Source organism: Mobula hypostoma, chromosome 8 (assembly GCF_963921235.1).
Source record: "Mobula hypostoma chromosome 8, sMobHyp1.1, whole genome shotgun sequence".
Classification (NCBI taxonomy): domain Eukaryota; kingdom Metazoa; phylum Chordata; class Chondrichthyes; order Myliobatiformes; family Myliobatidae; genus Mobula; species Mobula hypostoma.
The window spans coordinates 155126339-155143280 of record NC_086104.1 but is presented as its reverse complement, the minus strand read 5'-3'; the positions used below and the strand labels follow the sequence as shown (position 1 = coordinate 155143280).

Genomic DNA, 16942 nt, shown 5'->3' with positions numbered 1-16942 from the left:
CGTCTCGCTAACCACAAAGCTGCCGTGGCACCCTCACCCAATGATCGCTCCTATTGGACAGATTTCTGGGTTCCAGAAGGTTCCAGACTGTGGGAGCTGCCCAGTCCCTTGGCCGGAATTGCACCATCCCATGCTTGGTGGGTTTCCATGGGAAGCAGTTACCTGGCAACCGTCACCAGCGGACCTGCCAGTCAGCATTGAACTCAATGTAGGACTGCCATAGGGACTCCAGCTCTTGATTTTTCCCTCGGGGTTTACTCCAGAAGCCTTCCCCATGAGTGGGCGTAGCTACAAGGCAGCAGAGGTTTGAGATCAGAGTTTTCCTTCTCCTAGATGGAGCTGCCAACTATGGCTGACGAGCCCCGTCTGCTCAGAGCTACTGGTTGTAAGGTGCCAGTAACTTTCCTTTGCTCCTTCTCCTGTCAGTAGAAACAGTTCCGTCGGACTTAGTAGCTAAGCCTCACACAAAGGCCAGGAGCTGGACTTGGTTGTCAGGGGCTATTTGACATGTACGCCATTGGGAGCATTGAATAGGTAGTTGTCCCCATGACCACCCTGGCATAGGGGTTAGTATATTAACCAACGTACCGGCTTACCCAGCTTTACATTCATACAATTCTCTCGTCTGCAGGGGGCTGCATTAAAATATCTCCCGACCATCGTTAACCACGTGATGCTCGTGTTCGACCCCGTGGAGCTGAGGTAATGTATGACACCACAGACCCGTGAGGCTCTCCGGCCATGAGCGACAGCCCGTGCCCGGTAACAGCGGGGACCCACGGAACTGGAGTCCATGCCTGTGACACTTCCCTTGGGGATCCTGTGTATCACACGCGTGTGAGAAGGGTGCAGCACGCGTGTGTGTGTGTGTGTGTGTCTGACAGAGGTGTGACGTGCACAGATCCTGTGATGTGGCTTGTCACTGTAGAGGGCACGCATCTGTCACCCACACATCCACCTCACAACTGTACACTGGCGAGATCGGATCCGGCACAGATTGGGAATCGCTTCGTGTGGCATCTTCGCTCTGTGTCCTGCCACAGAACACAGAAGGCAGAGTCTCTTGCTGGCCACCCATTTCAATTCTACTTCCCATTCCCATTCCAACATGTCAGTCCGTGGCCTCCTCTACTGTCTACTGTACAATGAGGCCATCTCGGGTTGGAGGAACAACACCTTATATTACATCTGGGTAGCCTCCAACCTGACGGCATGAACATCAACAACTTCTCCTTCCTGCCCCTTCCCTCCTTTTCCATTCCCCATTCTGATTACCCTCTCAACCCTTCCCTTTACTTTAGAACATAGAAGAGTACGGCACAGGAACCGGCCATTCGGCCCACAGTGTTGTGCTGACCCAGCTAAAAAGCAAGTCAAAAACACCCAAACACCAATCCCTCCTACCTGCACCATATCCACATCCCTCCATCTTCCTCACATCTGTGTGCCTATCCGAACGTCTATGAAAAGCCTCTAATGTATTTGCCTCTATCACCATACTAGGCAGCACGTTCCAGGCATCCACCTCTCTCTGAGTAAAAAAACTTCTTAACATGGATCCCATTTTATTCCCCCCTCCCCTGCATTCCTGTCAACTCCCCCCCACCGATATTTTACCTTTTACCCACACACTAGCGGGGGGAATAGGGCAACTTACAATGGCCAGTTAACCTTTCGGGGTAGCCACAGACATTGGGGTTCGTGGGGGGGGGGTTGCAGGCAGAACCAGCATGATCACAGGGAGAGCACACAGACTCCACATAGACAGCGCCGGAGGTCAGGGTCAAACCCGAGTCCCCAAAGTTGAGAGGTTTGCATCCCTAGCAGCTGCCTCACTGTACTGTCCCAGCACATCAGGCTGCACACTGGTTAGACCAGAGGCTCAGCACCCGGCCGTGGACCGGTAAGATTAAAGATGAGACAGATTTGCTGTATTTGTCATATGTATATCGAAACATCACATTGATCAATCAAACGTGACGTTTCCGTCAATGACCAAAACGGCCTCAAAGATGAGCTGAGGGCAGCCCACAAGTGTCGCCAAACTTCCGGCACCAACGCACTAACCCTAACTTGTACGTCTTCGGACTCCAGGAGGAAACCAGAGCACTCGGAGGAAACCCCTGCAGTCACGGGGAAACGGACAGACTCCTTACAGACGGCAGTGGGAATTGAACTCAGATCACTGATACTGTAAAGCCTCGTGTCCCACTTGTTTGTATTTATTGAGATATAGTGCGGTTAGGCCCCTCCAGCCCTTCGAGCCTCGTCGCCTAGCAACCCCCGATTTAACCCTAGCCTAAACACGGGACAATTTACAACGACCATTAAACTATCAACTGGTCTGTCTTTGGACTGTGGGAGGAAACCGGAGCATCCGTTTTGATGTACATGTGACAAATAAAGCTAGTCTTTAAATATTTTTCTACTTGATAGGTCAGGCCATTTAGGAGTCCTTGTGCAGGATTCCCTAAAGGTTAATTTGCAGGTTGAGTCTGTGGTGAGGAAGACACATGTGATGTTAGCATTCATTTCGAGGGGACTAGAATATGAAAGCAAGGATGTAATGTTGAGGCTTTATAAAGCACTGCTGAGGCCTCGTTTGGAGTATTGTGAGCAGTTTTGGCCCCTTTATATAAGAAAAGATGTGCTGATATTGGAGAGTGTTCAAATGAGGTTTACGAAAATGATTCCGGGCTTGAAAAGGCTTTTCATATGAGGAGCGTTTGATGGCTCTGGGCCTGTACTCACAGGAATTCAGAAGAATGAGGGATGACCACATTAAAACCTATCAAATGGTGAAAGGCCTCTATAGAGTGGATGTGGAGAGGATGTTTCCTATGGTGGGAGAGGCTAAGACCAGAGGACAGAGCCTCAGAATAGAGGGGTGTCCTTTTAGAATGGAGATGAGGAGGAATTTCTTCAGATAGAGAGTGGTGAATCTGTGGAATTCGTTGTCACAGGTGGCTGTGGAGGCCAAGTGATTGGGTACATTTAAGGCAGAGGTTGATAGATTCTTGATTAATCGGGGCATGAAGGGATACGGGGAAAAGGCAGGAGATTGGGGCTGAGAGGAAAATTGGATCAGCCATGATGAAGTGGTGGAGCAGACGTGATGGGTCAGACGGCCTAGTTCTGCTCCCATACCTTATGGTCTGTAAAACACACTGACAGGGTGCAGTGTTCTCTCCAGTGAGGCTAATTTGCTCTCCTCTCTTCCTCTGGTCACCGTGCAGTGTTCTCTACACCAAATTTATCCAGAGTATCCCCGACAACCAGCTGGTACGTCAGAAGCTGAACTGCATGAGCAAGATCGTGGAGAGCGAACTCTTCAGGCAGCCCGGTGGGTGTCCGGCCTTCTCAGATTCCCAATCCACCCATTCCCGAATGCGTGAGGATCTGAGCCCGCCCATCCCCGGGTCCGGGAGGGTCCCCGAGTTCGTCCATGAGGCCCAGGCCACACCAGCACACTCTGTACACCATCTGCTCCCCTCCCCTATTATTATCTGCTGTCGGAGAGCTCAGCTACACCCCGGGGTGTTAACCAGGACGGGGAGATGGACAGTGGTGTAGGGATGGGTCTGAGAGGGGGCAGAGGGGTAGGTGAATGGGGTTAGGGAGTCAGTGGTTTACAGGAGGTTGTAGGACGGGGAGGGACCGAGGAGGAGCACTGGTCTATGGGATGGTGAGGAGAGGGCCATTGCATTACGGGGGGAGGTGGGGGGTGGTCAAAGGGTGGCAGGAGTGTGGGGAAAGATGTACCGCGCGTGGGGATGCAGCGGAGCAGTGGGTTATCAGAGGGGGCTCTGAGCTTTGGGGCAGGGCGATGGAGAGGGTGGTGGGAGTGTGGGTATAGGGAGAGGAGCAGTGTGTTACAGGAGGATGGGAGGAGGTCAGTAGCCTGTGGCGGGGGGGGGAGAGGGTGAGTGGGTTATGGGAGAGTCTGGGGTTTATTCGAAGATGTGGGTTGTGGGATAGGGAGAGGGTGAGTGGATTACGGGAGAGGCTCGGGTTATTCGAGGATGTGGGAGGGGGAGAGGGTGAGTGGATTATGGGAGAGTCTCAGGTTTATTTGAGGATGTGGTTTGTGGGATAGGGAGAAGGTGAGTGGGTTATGGGGGAGTCTCGGGTTTATTTGAGGATGTGGTTTGTGGGATAGGGAGAAAGTGAGTGGATTATGGGAGAGTCTCAGGTTTATTTGACGATGTGGTTTGTGGGATAGGGAGAAGGTGAGTGGGTTATGGGGGAGTCTCGGGTTTATTTGAGGATGTGGTTTATGGGATAGGGAGAAGGTGAGTGGGTTATGGGGGAGTCTCGGGGTTTATTTGAAGATGTGGGTTGTGGGATAGGGAGAGGGTGAGTGGGTTATGGGAGAGGCTGGGGTTATTCGAGGGTGTGGGTTGTGGGATAGGGAGAAGGTGAGCGGATTACAGGAGAGGCTCGGGTTATTCGAGGATGTGGAGAGTGTCAGTGGTTTGTGAGACAGAGATGGAGAGAGTTGTGGGAATGTGGGTTGGTTACAGGGCAGAGAATGAGTGGATTGTGGGATGGGAGAGAGGGAAGAGAGTCACTGGGTTCTGGGACGGGACGGGGGAGGGTGTCAGGAGATCCTCCTGTGGTCTGCAACACCAGGTCAGTGCCCCACTCACACCCACCCACCCCCTGGTTCTGGGCGACTGACCACTGGTCTGTGCCTCTTTCCAGTCTCACAGCCAGACGTGTGTGTGTTTCACTCCCTCCCCCACACAGACTGCCGGGACGTCCTGCTGCCTCTCATCATCGACCAGCTCAGCGGACAGCTCGACGACAGCTCCAGCCGGCCCGACCACGAGGCCTGTGCTGGGCTGCTCAGCAGCACCCTGGAGATGCTGGACAGGGACGACATCGTGAGTGACTGCGGCCCCACCCGATCTGCGCGCACGTGTGTGTGTGTGTGTGTGTGTGTGTGTCCGTGCCTGCGTCTGTGTCAGTGCCGGTGTGTGCGTGTGTGTGCTGTGTCCTTACACCCACACGTCTGTGTGTCTACGTCTGTGCGCCCGTGTTTTTGTTTCAGATGCCAATTGCCAGCCTCGGTGCCATTCCTCCCTCTCTTCCCTTTAATGGAGGGTTGACGAGCAGATGGAACCAGTGGGGGGGTGGTATTGAGACAGGGGGCGGGAGATGATGGGTGCAACCGAATAAGGTTTGGGAGATGGAACGGGCAGGGTTGTGGGACAGATGGGAGGAAAGCGAGCCCAAGACAGAGGCTGAATTCAGATGAGGGAGGGTCGATGATCAGTTGGGACAGGGTGGGGATGGGAAGGTGAGGGGGCAGACATAGAAACATAGAAAATAGGTGCAGGAGTAGGCCATTCGGCCCTTCAAGCCTGCACCGCCATTCAGTATGATCATGGCTGATCATCCAACTCAGAACCCTGTACCAGCCTTCCCTCCATACCCCCTGATCCCTTTAGCCACCAGGGCCATATCTAACTCCCTCTTAAATATAGCCAATGAACTGGCCTCAACTGTTTCCTGTGGCAGAGAATTCCACAGATTCACCACTCTCTGTGTGAAGAAGTTTTTCCTAATCTCAGTCCTAAAAGGCTTCCCCTTTATCCTCAAACTGTGACCCCTTGTTCTGGACTTCCCCAACATCAGGAGCGATCTTCCTGCATCTAGCCTGTCCAATGCCTTTAGGATTCTATATGTTTCAATAAGATCCCCCCTCAATATTCGAAATTCCAACAAGTATAAGCCTAGTCGATCCAGTTTTTCGTCATATGAAAGCTCTGCCATCCCAGGAATCAATCTGGTGAACCTTCTTTGTACTCCCTCTATGACAAGGATGTCTTTCCTCAGATTAGGGGACCAAAACTGCACACAATACTCCAGGTGTGGTCTCACCAAGGCCTTGTACAACTGCAGTAGTACCTCCCTGCTCCTGTACTCGAATCCTCTCGCTATAAATGCCAGCATACCATTCGCCTTTTTCATCGCCTGCTGTACCTGCATGCCCACTTTCAATGACTGGTGTATAATGACACCCAGGTCTCATTGCACCTCCCCTTTTCCTAATCGGCCACCATTCAGATAATAATCTGTTTTCCTATTTTTGCCACCAAAGTGGATAACTTCACATTTATCCACATTAAATTGCATCTGCCATGAATTTGCCCACTCACCCAACCTATCCAAGTCACCCTGCATCCTCTTAGCATCCTCCTCACAGCTAACACTGCCGCCCAGCTTCGTGTCATCCGCAAACTTGGAGATGCTGCATTTAATTCCCTCATCTAAGTCATTAATATATATTGTAAACAACTGGGGTCCCAGCACTGAGCCTTGCGGTACCCCACTAGTCACTGCCTGCCATTCTGAAAAGGTCCTGTTTATTCCCACTCTTTGCTTCCTGTCTGCTAACCAATTCTCCACCCACACCAATACCTTACCCCCAATACCATGTGCTTTAAGTTTGCACACTAATCTCCTGTGTGGGACCTTGTCAAAAGCCTTCTGAAAATCCAAATATACCACATCCACTGGTTCTCCCCTATCCACTCTACTAGTTACATCCTCAAAAAATTCTATGAGATTCGTCAGACATGATTTTCCTTTCACAAATCCATGCTGACTTTGTCCGATGATTTCACCACTTTCCAAATGTGCTGTTATCACATCTTTGACAACTGACTCTAGCATTTTCCCCACCACCGATGTCAGGCTAACCGTTCTATAATTCTCCGGTCTGTCCCTCCTTTTTTAAAAAGTGGGGTTACATTAGCCACCCTCCAATCCTCAGGAACTAGTCCAGAATCTGAAGAGTTTTGAAAAATTATCACTAATGCATCCACTATTTCTTGGGCTACTTCCTTAAGCACTCTGGGATGCAGACCATCTGGCCCAGGGGATTTATCTGCCTTTAATCCCTTCAATTTACCTAACACCACTTCCCAACTAACATGTATTTCCCTCAGTTCCTCCATCTCACTGGACCCTCTGTCCCCTACTATTTCTGGAAGATTATTTATGTCCTCCTTAGTGAAGACAGAACCAAAGTAGTTATTCAATTGGTCTGCCATGTCCTTGCTCCCCATAATCAATTCACCTGTTTCTGTCTGCAGGGTACCTACATTTGTCTTTACCAATCTTTTTCTTTTCACATATCTATAAAAGCTTTTACAGTCAGTTTTTATGTTCCCTGCCAGCTTTCTCTCATAATCTTTTTTCCCCTTCCTAATTAAGCCCTTTGTCCTCCTCTGCTGAACTCTGAATTTCTCCCAGTCCTCAGGTGAGCCACTTTTTCTGGCTAATTTGTATGCTTCTTCTTTGGAATTGATACTATCCCCAATTTCCCTTGTCAGCCACGGGTGCACTACCTTCCTTGGTTTATTCTTTTGCCAAACTGGGATGAACAATTGTTGTAGTTCATCCATGGGATCTTTAAATGCTTGCCATTGCATATCCACCGTCAATCCTTTAAGTGTCATTTGCCAGTCTATCTTAGCTAATTCACGTCTCATAACTTCAAAGTTACCCTTCTTTAAGTTCAGAACCTTTGTTTCTGAATTAACTATGTCACTCTCCATCTTAATAAAGAATTCCACCATATTATGGTCACTCTTACCCAAGGGGCCTCTCACGACAAGATTGCTAATTAACCCTTCCTCATTGCTCAAAACCCAGTCCAGAATAGCCTGCTCTCTAGTTGGTTCCTCGACATGTTGGTTCAAAAAACCATCCCGCATACATTCCAAGAAATCCTCTTCCTGAGCACCTTTACCAATTTGGTTCACCCAGTCTACATGTAGATTGAAGTCACCCATTATAACTGCTGTTCCTTTATTGCACACATTTCTAATTTCCTGTTTAATACCATCCCCAACCTTACTACTACTGTTAGGTGGCCTGTACACAACTCCCACCAGCGTTTTCTGCCCCTTAGTGTTATGCAGCTCTACCTATATTGATTCCACATCCTCCCGGCTAATGTCCTTCCTTTCTATTGCGTTAATCTCCTCTCTAACCAGCAATGCCACCCCACCTCCCCTTCCTTCATGTCTATCCCTCCTGAATATTGAATACCCCTGAATGTTGAGCTCCCATCCCTGGTCACCCTGGAGCCATGTCTCTGTGATCCCAACTAAATCATATTCATTAATAACAATCTGCACTTTTAGTTCATCCACCTTATTACGAATGCTCCTTGCATTGACACACAAAGCCTTCAGGCGCTCTTTTACAACACCCTTAGCCCTTATACAATTATGCTGAAGAGTGGCCCTTTTTGATGCTTGCCCTGGATTTGTCGGCCTGCCACTTTTACTTTTCACCTTTGTACTTTTTGCTTCTACCCTCATTTTACACCCCTCTGTCTCTCTGCACTTGTTCCCATCCCCCTGTCGTGAACTAACCTCCTCTCTCCTAGTCTCTTTAATTTGATTCCCACCCCCCAACCATTCTAGTTTAAAGTCACCTCAGTAGCCCTCGCAAATCTCCCCGCCAGGATATTGGCCCCCCTAGGATTCAAGTGTAACCGTCCTTTTTGTACAGGTCACTCCTGCGCCAAAAGAGGTCCCAATGATCCAAAAACTTGAATCCCTGCCCCCTGCTCCAATCCCTCAGCCACGCATTTATCCTCCACCTCATTGCATTCCTACTCTCACTGTCGCGTGGCACAGGCAGTAATCCCAAGATTACTATCTTTGCGGTCCTTTTTCTCAACTCCCTTCCTAGCTCCCTATATTCTCCTTTCAGGACCTCTTCCCTTTTCCTACCTATGTCATTGGTACCTATATGTACCACGACCTCTGGATCCTCACCCTCCCACCTCAGGATATCTTGGACGTGATCGGAAATATCCCTGACCCTGGCACCAGGGAGGCAAACTACCATCCGTGTCTCTGGACTGCGTCCACAGAATCGCCTATCTGACCCCCTTACTATCGAGTCCCCTATTACAACTGCCCTCCTCTTCCTTTCCCTACCCTTCTGAGCTACAGGGCCAGACTCTGTGCCGGAGGCACGGCCACTGTCGCTTCCCCTGGGTAAGCTGTCCCCCCTCCAACAGTACTCAAACAGGAGTACCTATTGTCAAGGGGCACAGCCACTGGGGTACTGTCTATTACCTGACTCTTCCCCTTCCCTCTCCTAACCGTGACCCACTGGTCTGCCTCCCGTGGCCCCGGTGTGACCACCTCCCTGTAACTCCTCTCTATCAACTCCTCACTCTCCCTGACCAGATGAAGGTCATCGAGCTTCAGCTCCAGTTCCGTAACGCAGTCCCTTAGGAGCTGCATCTCGGCGCACCTGGTGCAGATGTGGACGTCCAGGAGGCTGGGAGACTCCAGGGCCTCCCACATCTGGCACTGAGAACAACAAACTGCCCTCACACTCATACTGCCCCCCTCCTCAAATAACAACAAAACATGAATACCAAACCTTCCTCACCTCGCCCGTTTCCGCCTAAGCCCATCGAGCCGAAGCCCTTAAGCCTTCACTCTGCTCCCAGTTTACTCCACCGCCTACAAACTACGCTGCCCGCTGTATGAGGCTCTGTTCCTTTTAAATCTTCTGCGCTTCACTGCCCGACGTCACACGCCTGCGCAGTTCCGCCTCTCTGAACGCCGATGGAAAAAAAACCGAAAAATTTTTTTTAAATGGCTTCCTCCGCACTCCCGCTCCGATTCTCAGACTTCCTTCATCGAAGGACATCGCAGCTGATTGGTGGACTGGATAAGGGAGGAGAGGGATTTGGGAGATGGAACGGGATGGGGATGGGAAGAGAGCACAAGACAGAGGTTAGACTCGGATGAGGGAGGGTTGATGGTCAGTTGGAATGGGGTGAGGTGGAACTGGATAAAGGAGGGTTTTTGGGCAGATGGAACCAGACAGAGGGGTAGAGAAGGAGTACGAAGAGAGGAGGCTGGTGTGAGGGGAAGTCTGACTAAACCACCAACCTGGGTTGGCCTTGGGCTCCTAGCAGAGTGGTCCCGAAGGGTTACACGTATTGCCTCGGTACTTGAGTGAGCTGAGGGGTAGTGAGCATTACTCATGGCGTCAGTGTGATCTTCACACCCTTCGCTTGGTCTGTAAACTTTCTGGATGCCTGGTGTTACAGGGGCCACAGAAAGTCCACGTTCAGCTGCTCATGGAGAGGCTCCTGAGACGCATCAACCGTACCGTCATCGGGATAAACCGTCAGTCTGGCCTCATTGTAAGTTCCACCTCCTCCTTTATCCGGTCCCACCCATCACTGTCCGACCTCTGTCTCACACTCCCCCTCCCGCCCCCCCCCCATCATCCACACCCTCTCCCTCTCACCCACCCATCACCCAACAGCCTCTGTCTCACTTCTCCCCCATCAAACGGAGTGGAAACAGGCCATTCAGCCCATCGAGTCTGTGCTGACCTTCATCCACCCACCATCACTGGTCCAGTTTTAATCTTCCCACGTCGCCCTGTCACTCACTCACACACGGTGGGGGGCAGGGGGGCAGTTTTACAATTAATCTGACAATCTGTGTGATGAGGGAGGAAACTGTGGAGTGGGAGGGCGGGGAACTGACACGATCACAGGGAGAACAGAGAGTGGTCGGGATCAAACCTGCATCACTGAGCTACGAGGTAGCGGCACTGCCCACTGCAGCAAATTTGGATTCCTTTATTTGTCACAAGTCCATCGAACAGGCAGAGAAATGTGTCATTTTGTGTAAACAACCAACACAACCAAGGAATGTCCTGGGGGCTGCCCGCAAGTGTCGCCATACATGCCAGCGCTAACATAGCAAGCCCACTATGTTCAGCAGGAGAACACAAACAACCACAACAAAACAAATCCCTTTCCCACTCTACCACCCACCCACCCACCCACTCGCACAGAGATAGATCCCCAACACCAGGACAGCCCCCCTCCGCTCCTCCAACCTCAAGTCCTTGGTGCGGACTAGCAGGCATCAGGCTTCCGACACCACCAGCTCTCCGATCTTTGGACGTTGCTACCCAAGGCTTCGACCATCGGGTCTCCACTTTCAGACTCACCGACTTCAATCTCTGACCTTTGGGCTTCGATTTTCGGTATCAACCCAGGGACTTTGAACTCTGGGCCTCAGACTCCCAGTGCCAGCGTCACAATCAGTATGAGCCCAGTACGGACGTGTGTCTGTGTGTTGCTGACCGCTAGGATACCCTGTGTGTTAGGCAGAGGGAATGGGATCTCCCTGAGGGATCTGCTTTTTGAGTGGATCCTCCCCATCAGAACTTCCCAATGCTTTCACTGTGTAATGTTTGGTTAAGAAGTAATTGTTTGCGTAACTTGTTCTTTTGTTGCCCTTTGGGTGTTTGATATTTCTCTGAGGGGGTTCCATGGTCTTTCTTTGTTTCGTGGCTGTCTGTGGAGAAGACAAATCTCAGGTTGCATACTGCATACATTCTTTGGTAATAAATGTACTTCGAATCTTTGAAACTGCCCCGGTTCATGGATCATGAATGGTTATTGGGAGAACTGTCCGTCTAATCCGCCCATAAACAAAACGTGCATTGTCAGTGCTGACAATCCAGATTTAACTCACACGGCTGTCTGTAAGGCGTTTGATCGTTCTCCCTGTGACTGCCTGGGTTTCCCTGGGTGCTCCGATTTCCACTGACATTCCAAAGCTGTACAGGTTAGAGTTGGCGCCAGAAGAATAGCGACATTTGCAGGCTGCCCCCAGCACGTCCTTGCACTGTGTTGACCAAGCGATGCATTTCACTGACAAACAAGAGAAAATCTGCAGATGCTGGAATTTCAAGCAACACCCACAAAATGCTGGAGCAACTCAGCAGGCCAGGCAGCATGTATTGAAAAATACTCTTTTCCTAGATGCTGCCTGGCCTGATGAGTTCCTCAAGCATTTTGTGTGTGTGTTGCTTGCATTTCTCTGTATGTTTTGTTATACGTGTGACAAACAAAGCTCATCTGATATATTGTGATATACATGGTACTGTGCAAAAGTCTTCGACGTGTGGCCACGTGGCCAAGTGGTTAAGGCGTTCGACTAGCGATCTGAAGGTCGTGAGTTCGAGCCCCAGACGAGGCAGCATGTTGTGTCCTTGAGCAAGGCACTTAATCGCACATTGCTCTGCGACGACACTGGTGCCAAGCTGTATGGGTCCTAATGCCCTTCCCTTGGACAACATCGGTGTCGTAGAGAGGGGAGACTTGCAGCATGGGCAACTGCTGGTCTTCCATACAACCTTGACCAGGCCTGCGCCCTGGAGAGTGAAGACTTTCCAGGCGCAGATCCATGGTCTCGCAAGACTAACGGATGCCTTTACTTTATATAAAACGAGGGTGCCTAAGACTTTTGCACAGTATTGCCAATGTGGAGCGGAGAGTGTGTTTGTAAATCTGCTGAGAGCAAAGGATGTTGGCAATGGTGAGGGTGGAGGGCCATGGGAGGGGTGTGGGACAGGTGAAAGAGGCGTGTGGGGGGTGGGGCAGGTGGCAGAGAGGGTGCAGATGCAGACACACGCAGCCCTGAGACACCAGGTAAGGTCTCTTGATTTCAGACGATTGGTTTATCGATCATTACAGAATGTCTCTCTGGTGCTTCCCACTCCCTCCCCTCTCCCTTCCCCTTTTCCCAACCATGATTCCCCTCTCCCTGCCCCCTTCCCACTCTCCGTCCACAATAGAGACCCAGATCAGAATCAGGTTTATCATCACTCACAGATGTCATGATTTTTTTTGCTGCAGTGGTACAGTGCAGTACCTACAATTACTACAGTACTGAGGGTACTTTGGTAATAAATTAACTTTGAACTAATTTCTACAATCCCCTCCAGGGATCTTTTGTTGCCTGTATGATAGCAGTGCTGAAGCAGATGGACGACTACCACTATACGCATTACATCAACACGTTCAAGACCCGGCACGATATCATAGTAAGTAAAGTCTTTCCCAATTCTTCCCCACTCCCGGTACGTCTAAGTTTGGAAAAATGAGTCTTACAAGTCGTCGATACAAGAGCTGCTGCAGATGCAAGAGGAGCTCTCCCGTCCTGCGAATGACCACGGACCCATTGTTTAGTCCTTTCCACATCTGGTTAATGTGAATCTTACAGCAGGAGCAGGCCTTTCAGCCCTCAGTGTCCATGCTAACCCCATTTTTTCACTCATCCTGCCACTCTGCGTTGGCTTCCTGTATCTTTTACAACTGATTTTAAAGTTCTCTTACTTGTTTTTAAAGCTCTTTAACAGTCCGAACCGGAGTACATCACAGAATCGTTTTCATTTGTACTCCTGCTTGAGCTCTCAAGACTTCCTCCACCGGGCTCTTAGAGTTAAACAATCTCCCTCAAAATATCATTGGCAGGTCAGCTTTTTTGAAATACGCTCCGAAACTGTGGAACTCAACACCTGAAACTGTAAGGGATGCAGACTCAGTTAACACATTTAAACACCAACTCAAAAACTATTTTTAAACTTGCTTTTAACTAACAACTTTTTGTCTTTGATTTTCATGTTTGTAATTTATCCCCTTGTAAAGCACTTTGAACTACATCGTCTGCAGGGAAAATGCTCTATAAATAAGTTGTTACTATTAATCCTATCTACTTCAAGGTCAAGTTTACTGTCCTGTGCACAGGTGCAGTGAAAAGCTTACTTGCAGCAGTATCACAGGCACAGAGCATCCGATAAGCACCATTCACAAGAAAAGCAAGGTTTACGCACTAATTATGTATAATTTCCAGAAGAAAGAACACAATTAGAACAAAAAAGTTAATATTAGGGCAAATTGCTCTCCAATTTCACTGACTGAAGTGTTGTGGAAACGTTGAGACAGCAGCCAGAGTGTGCTGCTGTTGGTAGAAGCATTCCCTCCCTCTTTCTCGCTCTCTCTTTTGAGGCTGATAAGACCCTGTCGGTCTTTCTCTTGGGGGGGGGGCGTGGAGAAGGGACTCGTCAGAACAGCGAGTTGCTGGTCTCCCGTTCTCGTTGTTGCAGGTGTGATCTCTCCGTCCCTCGATGGAGAGGAAGAGCCTGTAATCTTCTGCTGCTTCTGTGTGGGATGGGGGAGGACTTTGAGGTCCTGACCTCCCTTTCCTTCATTCTCTGAGGTTTCTTGTCTCATGGGTGTCGGTGAAGAGTAAGAACTTCAGGTTGGATACTGTATACATTCTCTGAGTTTAAACTGAACCATTTGAACAACAGAGAGACATACAGTACTGTGCAGAAGTTTTGGGCACATATATATAGCGAGGGTGTGTAAGACGTTTGCAGAGTACTGTATTTGTCAACATGGAGCGGAGAGTGAGTTTATAAATCTGGCAGGAGCAAAGGATGTTGGGAATGGTGAGGGTGGAGCGCTTTGGGAGGGGTGTGGGACAGGTGGCAGAGAAGGCATACCGGGGCAGAGGGGATGGTGGGAGTGCAGACATACCCAGCCCTGAGACACCAAGCAAGGTCATTTGATTCCAAACAATTGGTTTATTGATCATTACAGAATGTCTCTTCAGTGCTTCCTGCTTCCTCCCCTCTCCCTTCCCCTTTTCCCAACCATGATTCCTCTCTCCCTGCCCCCTTCCCACTCTCAGTCCACAATACAGACCCAGATCAGAATCAGGTTTATCATCACTCACGTATGTCATGGTACTGTGCAAAAGTCTTAGGCACCCTGGCTATATATGGACATGCCTAAGACTTTTGAACAGTACTGTATGTCACCATCAAGAGAAAACTGGACTCCTCCCTCCCTAGCGCTGCCCGATGAGCTCTCTCTGTGTCCCTGGGTTACGTGGATGGTGTCAAACGTTCAGTAAGAACAAGCTGCCATCTCACTTAATCGCACACTAAAGTGCTGATGAAGCCGGCCGGTGGTGTAGTGACATCAGCACCGGACTTCAAGGCGAATGGTCCAGAGTTCGAATCCGGCCCGCTGCTTGCATCGAGTGAGCAACTCGTCCTCGTTAAAAACAGTCAAGTGCTACGGAAAGAGCAAAGTGCCGCCCGTGTGCCAGAAGGCGTGAAAAGGAGCAACGATAACAACAAAGTGCCAGTGATACAGTTGTACACCACAGCCACTGAGTACATTGAGACTGAAGCTCTTACGTAGTTGACACAGGAGGTACTGAAGAATTTAATGCACCGGGGTGTTATGTGGATGTTGCTGAGACCAACTCACTAATTCTCTAAAGCAAGAAAAGATCAAAAGTTTTATCAATCTTTATCAATTGTGTGTTGTATGACATGGGCGATCGTGGTCTTTCCATGACCATGATTGTTCTTGGCAAATTTTTCTACAGAAGTGGTTTGCCATTGCCTTCTTCTGGGCAGCGTCTTTACAAGACGGGTGACCCCAGCCGTTATCAACACTCTTCAGAGATTGTCTGCCTGGCGTCAGTGGTCACATAACCAGGACTTGTGATCTACACTGGCTGCTCGTACGACCGTCCACCACCTGCTCCCACGGCTTCACATGACCCTGATCAGGGGGTTAAGCAGGTGCTACACCTCGCCCAAGGGCGACCTGCAAGCTAGCGGAGACAAGGAACCCCTTACACCTCCTTTGATTGAGACGTATCTCCACCCCGCCACCCATACAATATGGAAACCATCCTAGCAGGGTGCATCACGGCTTGGTGCGGCAACTGCTCTGTCCATGACCGCAAGAAACTGCAGAGAGTTGTGATCACAGCAGAGAAACCAGCCTCCTCTTCATGGACTCTGTCTATACTTCTCACGGCCTCAGTGAAGCAGCCAGCACAATCAAAGACCCCACCCTTCGTGGACACTCTGTCCTCCCGTCTCCCATCAAGCAGAGGACCCCAATACACAACAGCCTGAAAGCACGTACCACCAGGCTTAAGGACAGCTTCTATCCCATGGTTACAAACCAATTCAGCAGTCCTGACTATTCAGTGGTCCCCTAGTACCTTTAAATAGTATAAGATAGACTCTTCCACCCAAAAAAACCTGCAGATGCTGGACAACGAAAGCAACACACACAAAATGCTGGAGGAACCCAGCAGGTCAGGCAGCATCAATGGAAATGAATAAACAGTCGACGTTTCAAGCTGAGACCCCTCATTAGGTGTGGAAAGGAAGGGGTAGACACCAAAATAAAAAGGTGGGGGGAGGGGAAGGAGGGTAGCTAGAAGGTGATAGGTGAAGCCAGGTGGGTAGGAAAGGTAAAGGCCTGGAGAGGAAGGAAAGGTAAAGGCCTGGAGAGGAAGGAATCTGATAGGAGAGGAGAGTGGACCTTAGGAGAAAGGGAAGGGGGAGGCGATAGGCAGGTGAGAAGAGATAAGAGGCCAGAATGGGAATAGAAGAGGGGAGGGGGAGGGAATTTGTTTTTACCTGAAGGAGAAATCAATGTTCATGCCATCAGGTTAGAGGCTACCCAGATGGAATATAAGGTGTGCTCCTCCTCCCTGAGGGTGGCCTCATATTTGACACAAGATGAGGCCATGGACCAACATGTCTCATTGGGAATGGGAATTGGAATTAAAGTGTTTGGTCACCAGGAAGTTCTAAAGAGTATTGATAATGGCTCGGGTCACGCTTCTTGTAAAGACACTGCTCAGGAGAAGGCAATGGCAAACCATTTCTGTGGGGAAAAAATTGCAAAGAACAGTTACAGTCATGGGGAAACCATGATTGCCCACGTCGTACCACATGGCACATCATGAACAGAGCTTCTATTCTGAGGCTGTGCCCTCTGGTCCTAGATTCCCCCAGTAAAGGAAACACCCTCTCCACATCCACTCTATTTTGGCCTTTGAACATTGTGATATAAGGAAACCAATTTACCAAATTTGCCAAAGTTGATTTGAGTTCCTTTGCTTTGTTCCCAGGACTTCCTGATGGAGACCTTCATTATGTTTAAGGATCTTATTGGGAAGAATGTCTACCCTTCGGACTGGATGGTGATGAACATGGTCCAGAACAGGTAGGTCCCGTGCTACAGCACAGAAACAGGCCC

At 49.8% G+C, this 16942-nt stretch overlaps 1 protein-coding gene across 3 annotated transcripts in view; it reads left to right on the top strand.

The window, feature by feature from the left end:
* Window positions 1-16942, top strand: part of dock5 (dedicator of cytokinesis 5) — a 211806-nt gene that overhangs the window by 141236 nt on the left and 53628 nt on the right. For all 3 annotated transcript variants that reach the window (XM_063057154.1, XM_063057153.1, XM_063057155.1), the window contains 6 exons: window positions 632-702; window positions 3237-3343; window positions 4750-4886; window positions 10100-10195; window positions 12805-12903; window positions 16815-16909. In XM_063057154.1, the coding sequence (XP_062913224.1) occupies window positions 632-702; window positions 3237-3343; window positions 4750-4886; window positions 10100-10195; window positions 12805-12903; window positions 16815-16909 (605 nt within the window). The remainder of the gene's footprint in view (window positions 1-631; window positions 703-3236; window positions 3344-4749; window positions 4887-10099; window positions 10196-12804; window positions 12904-16814; window positions 16910-16942) is intronic.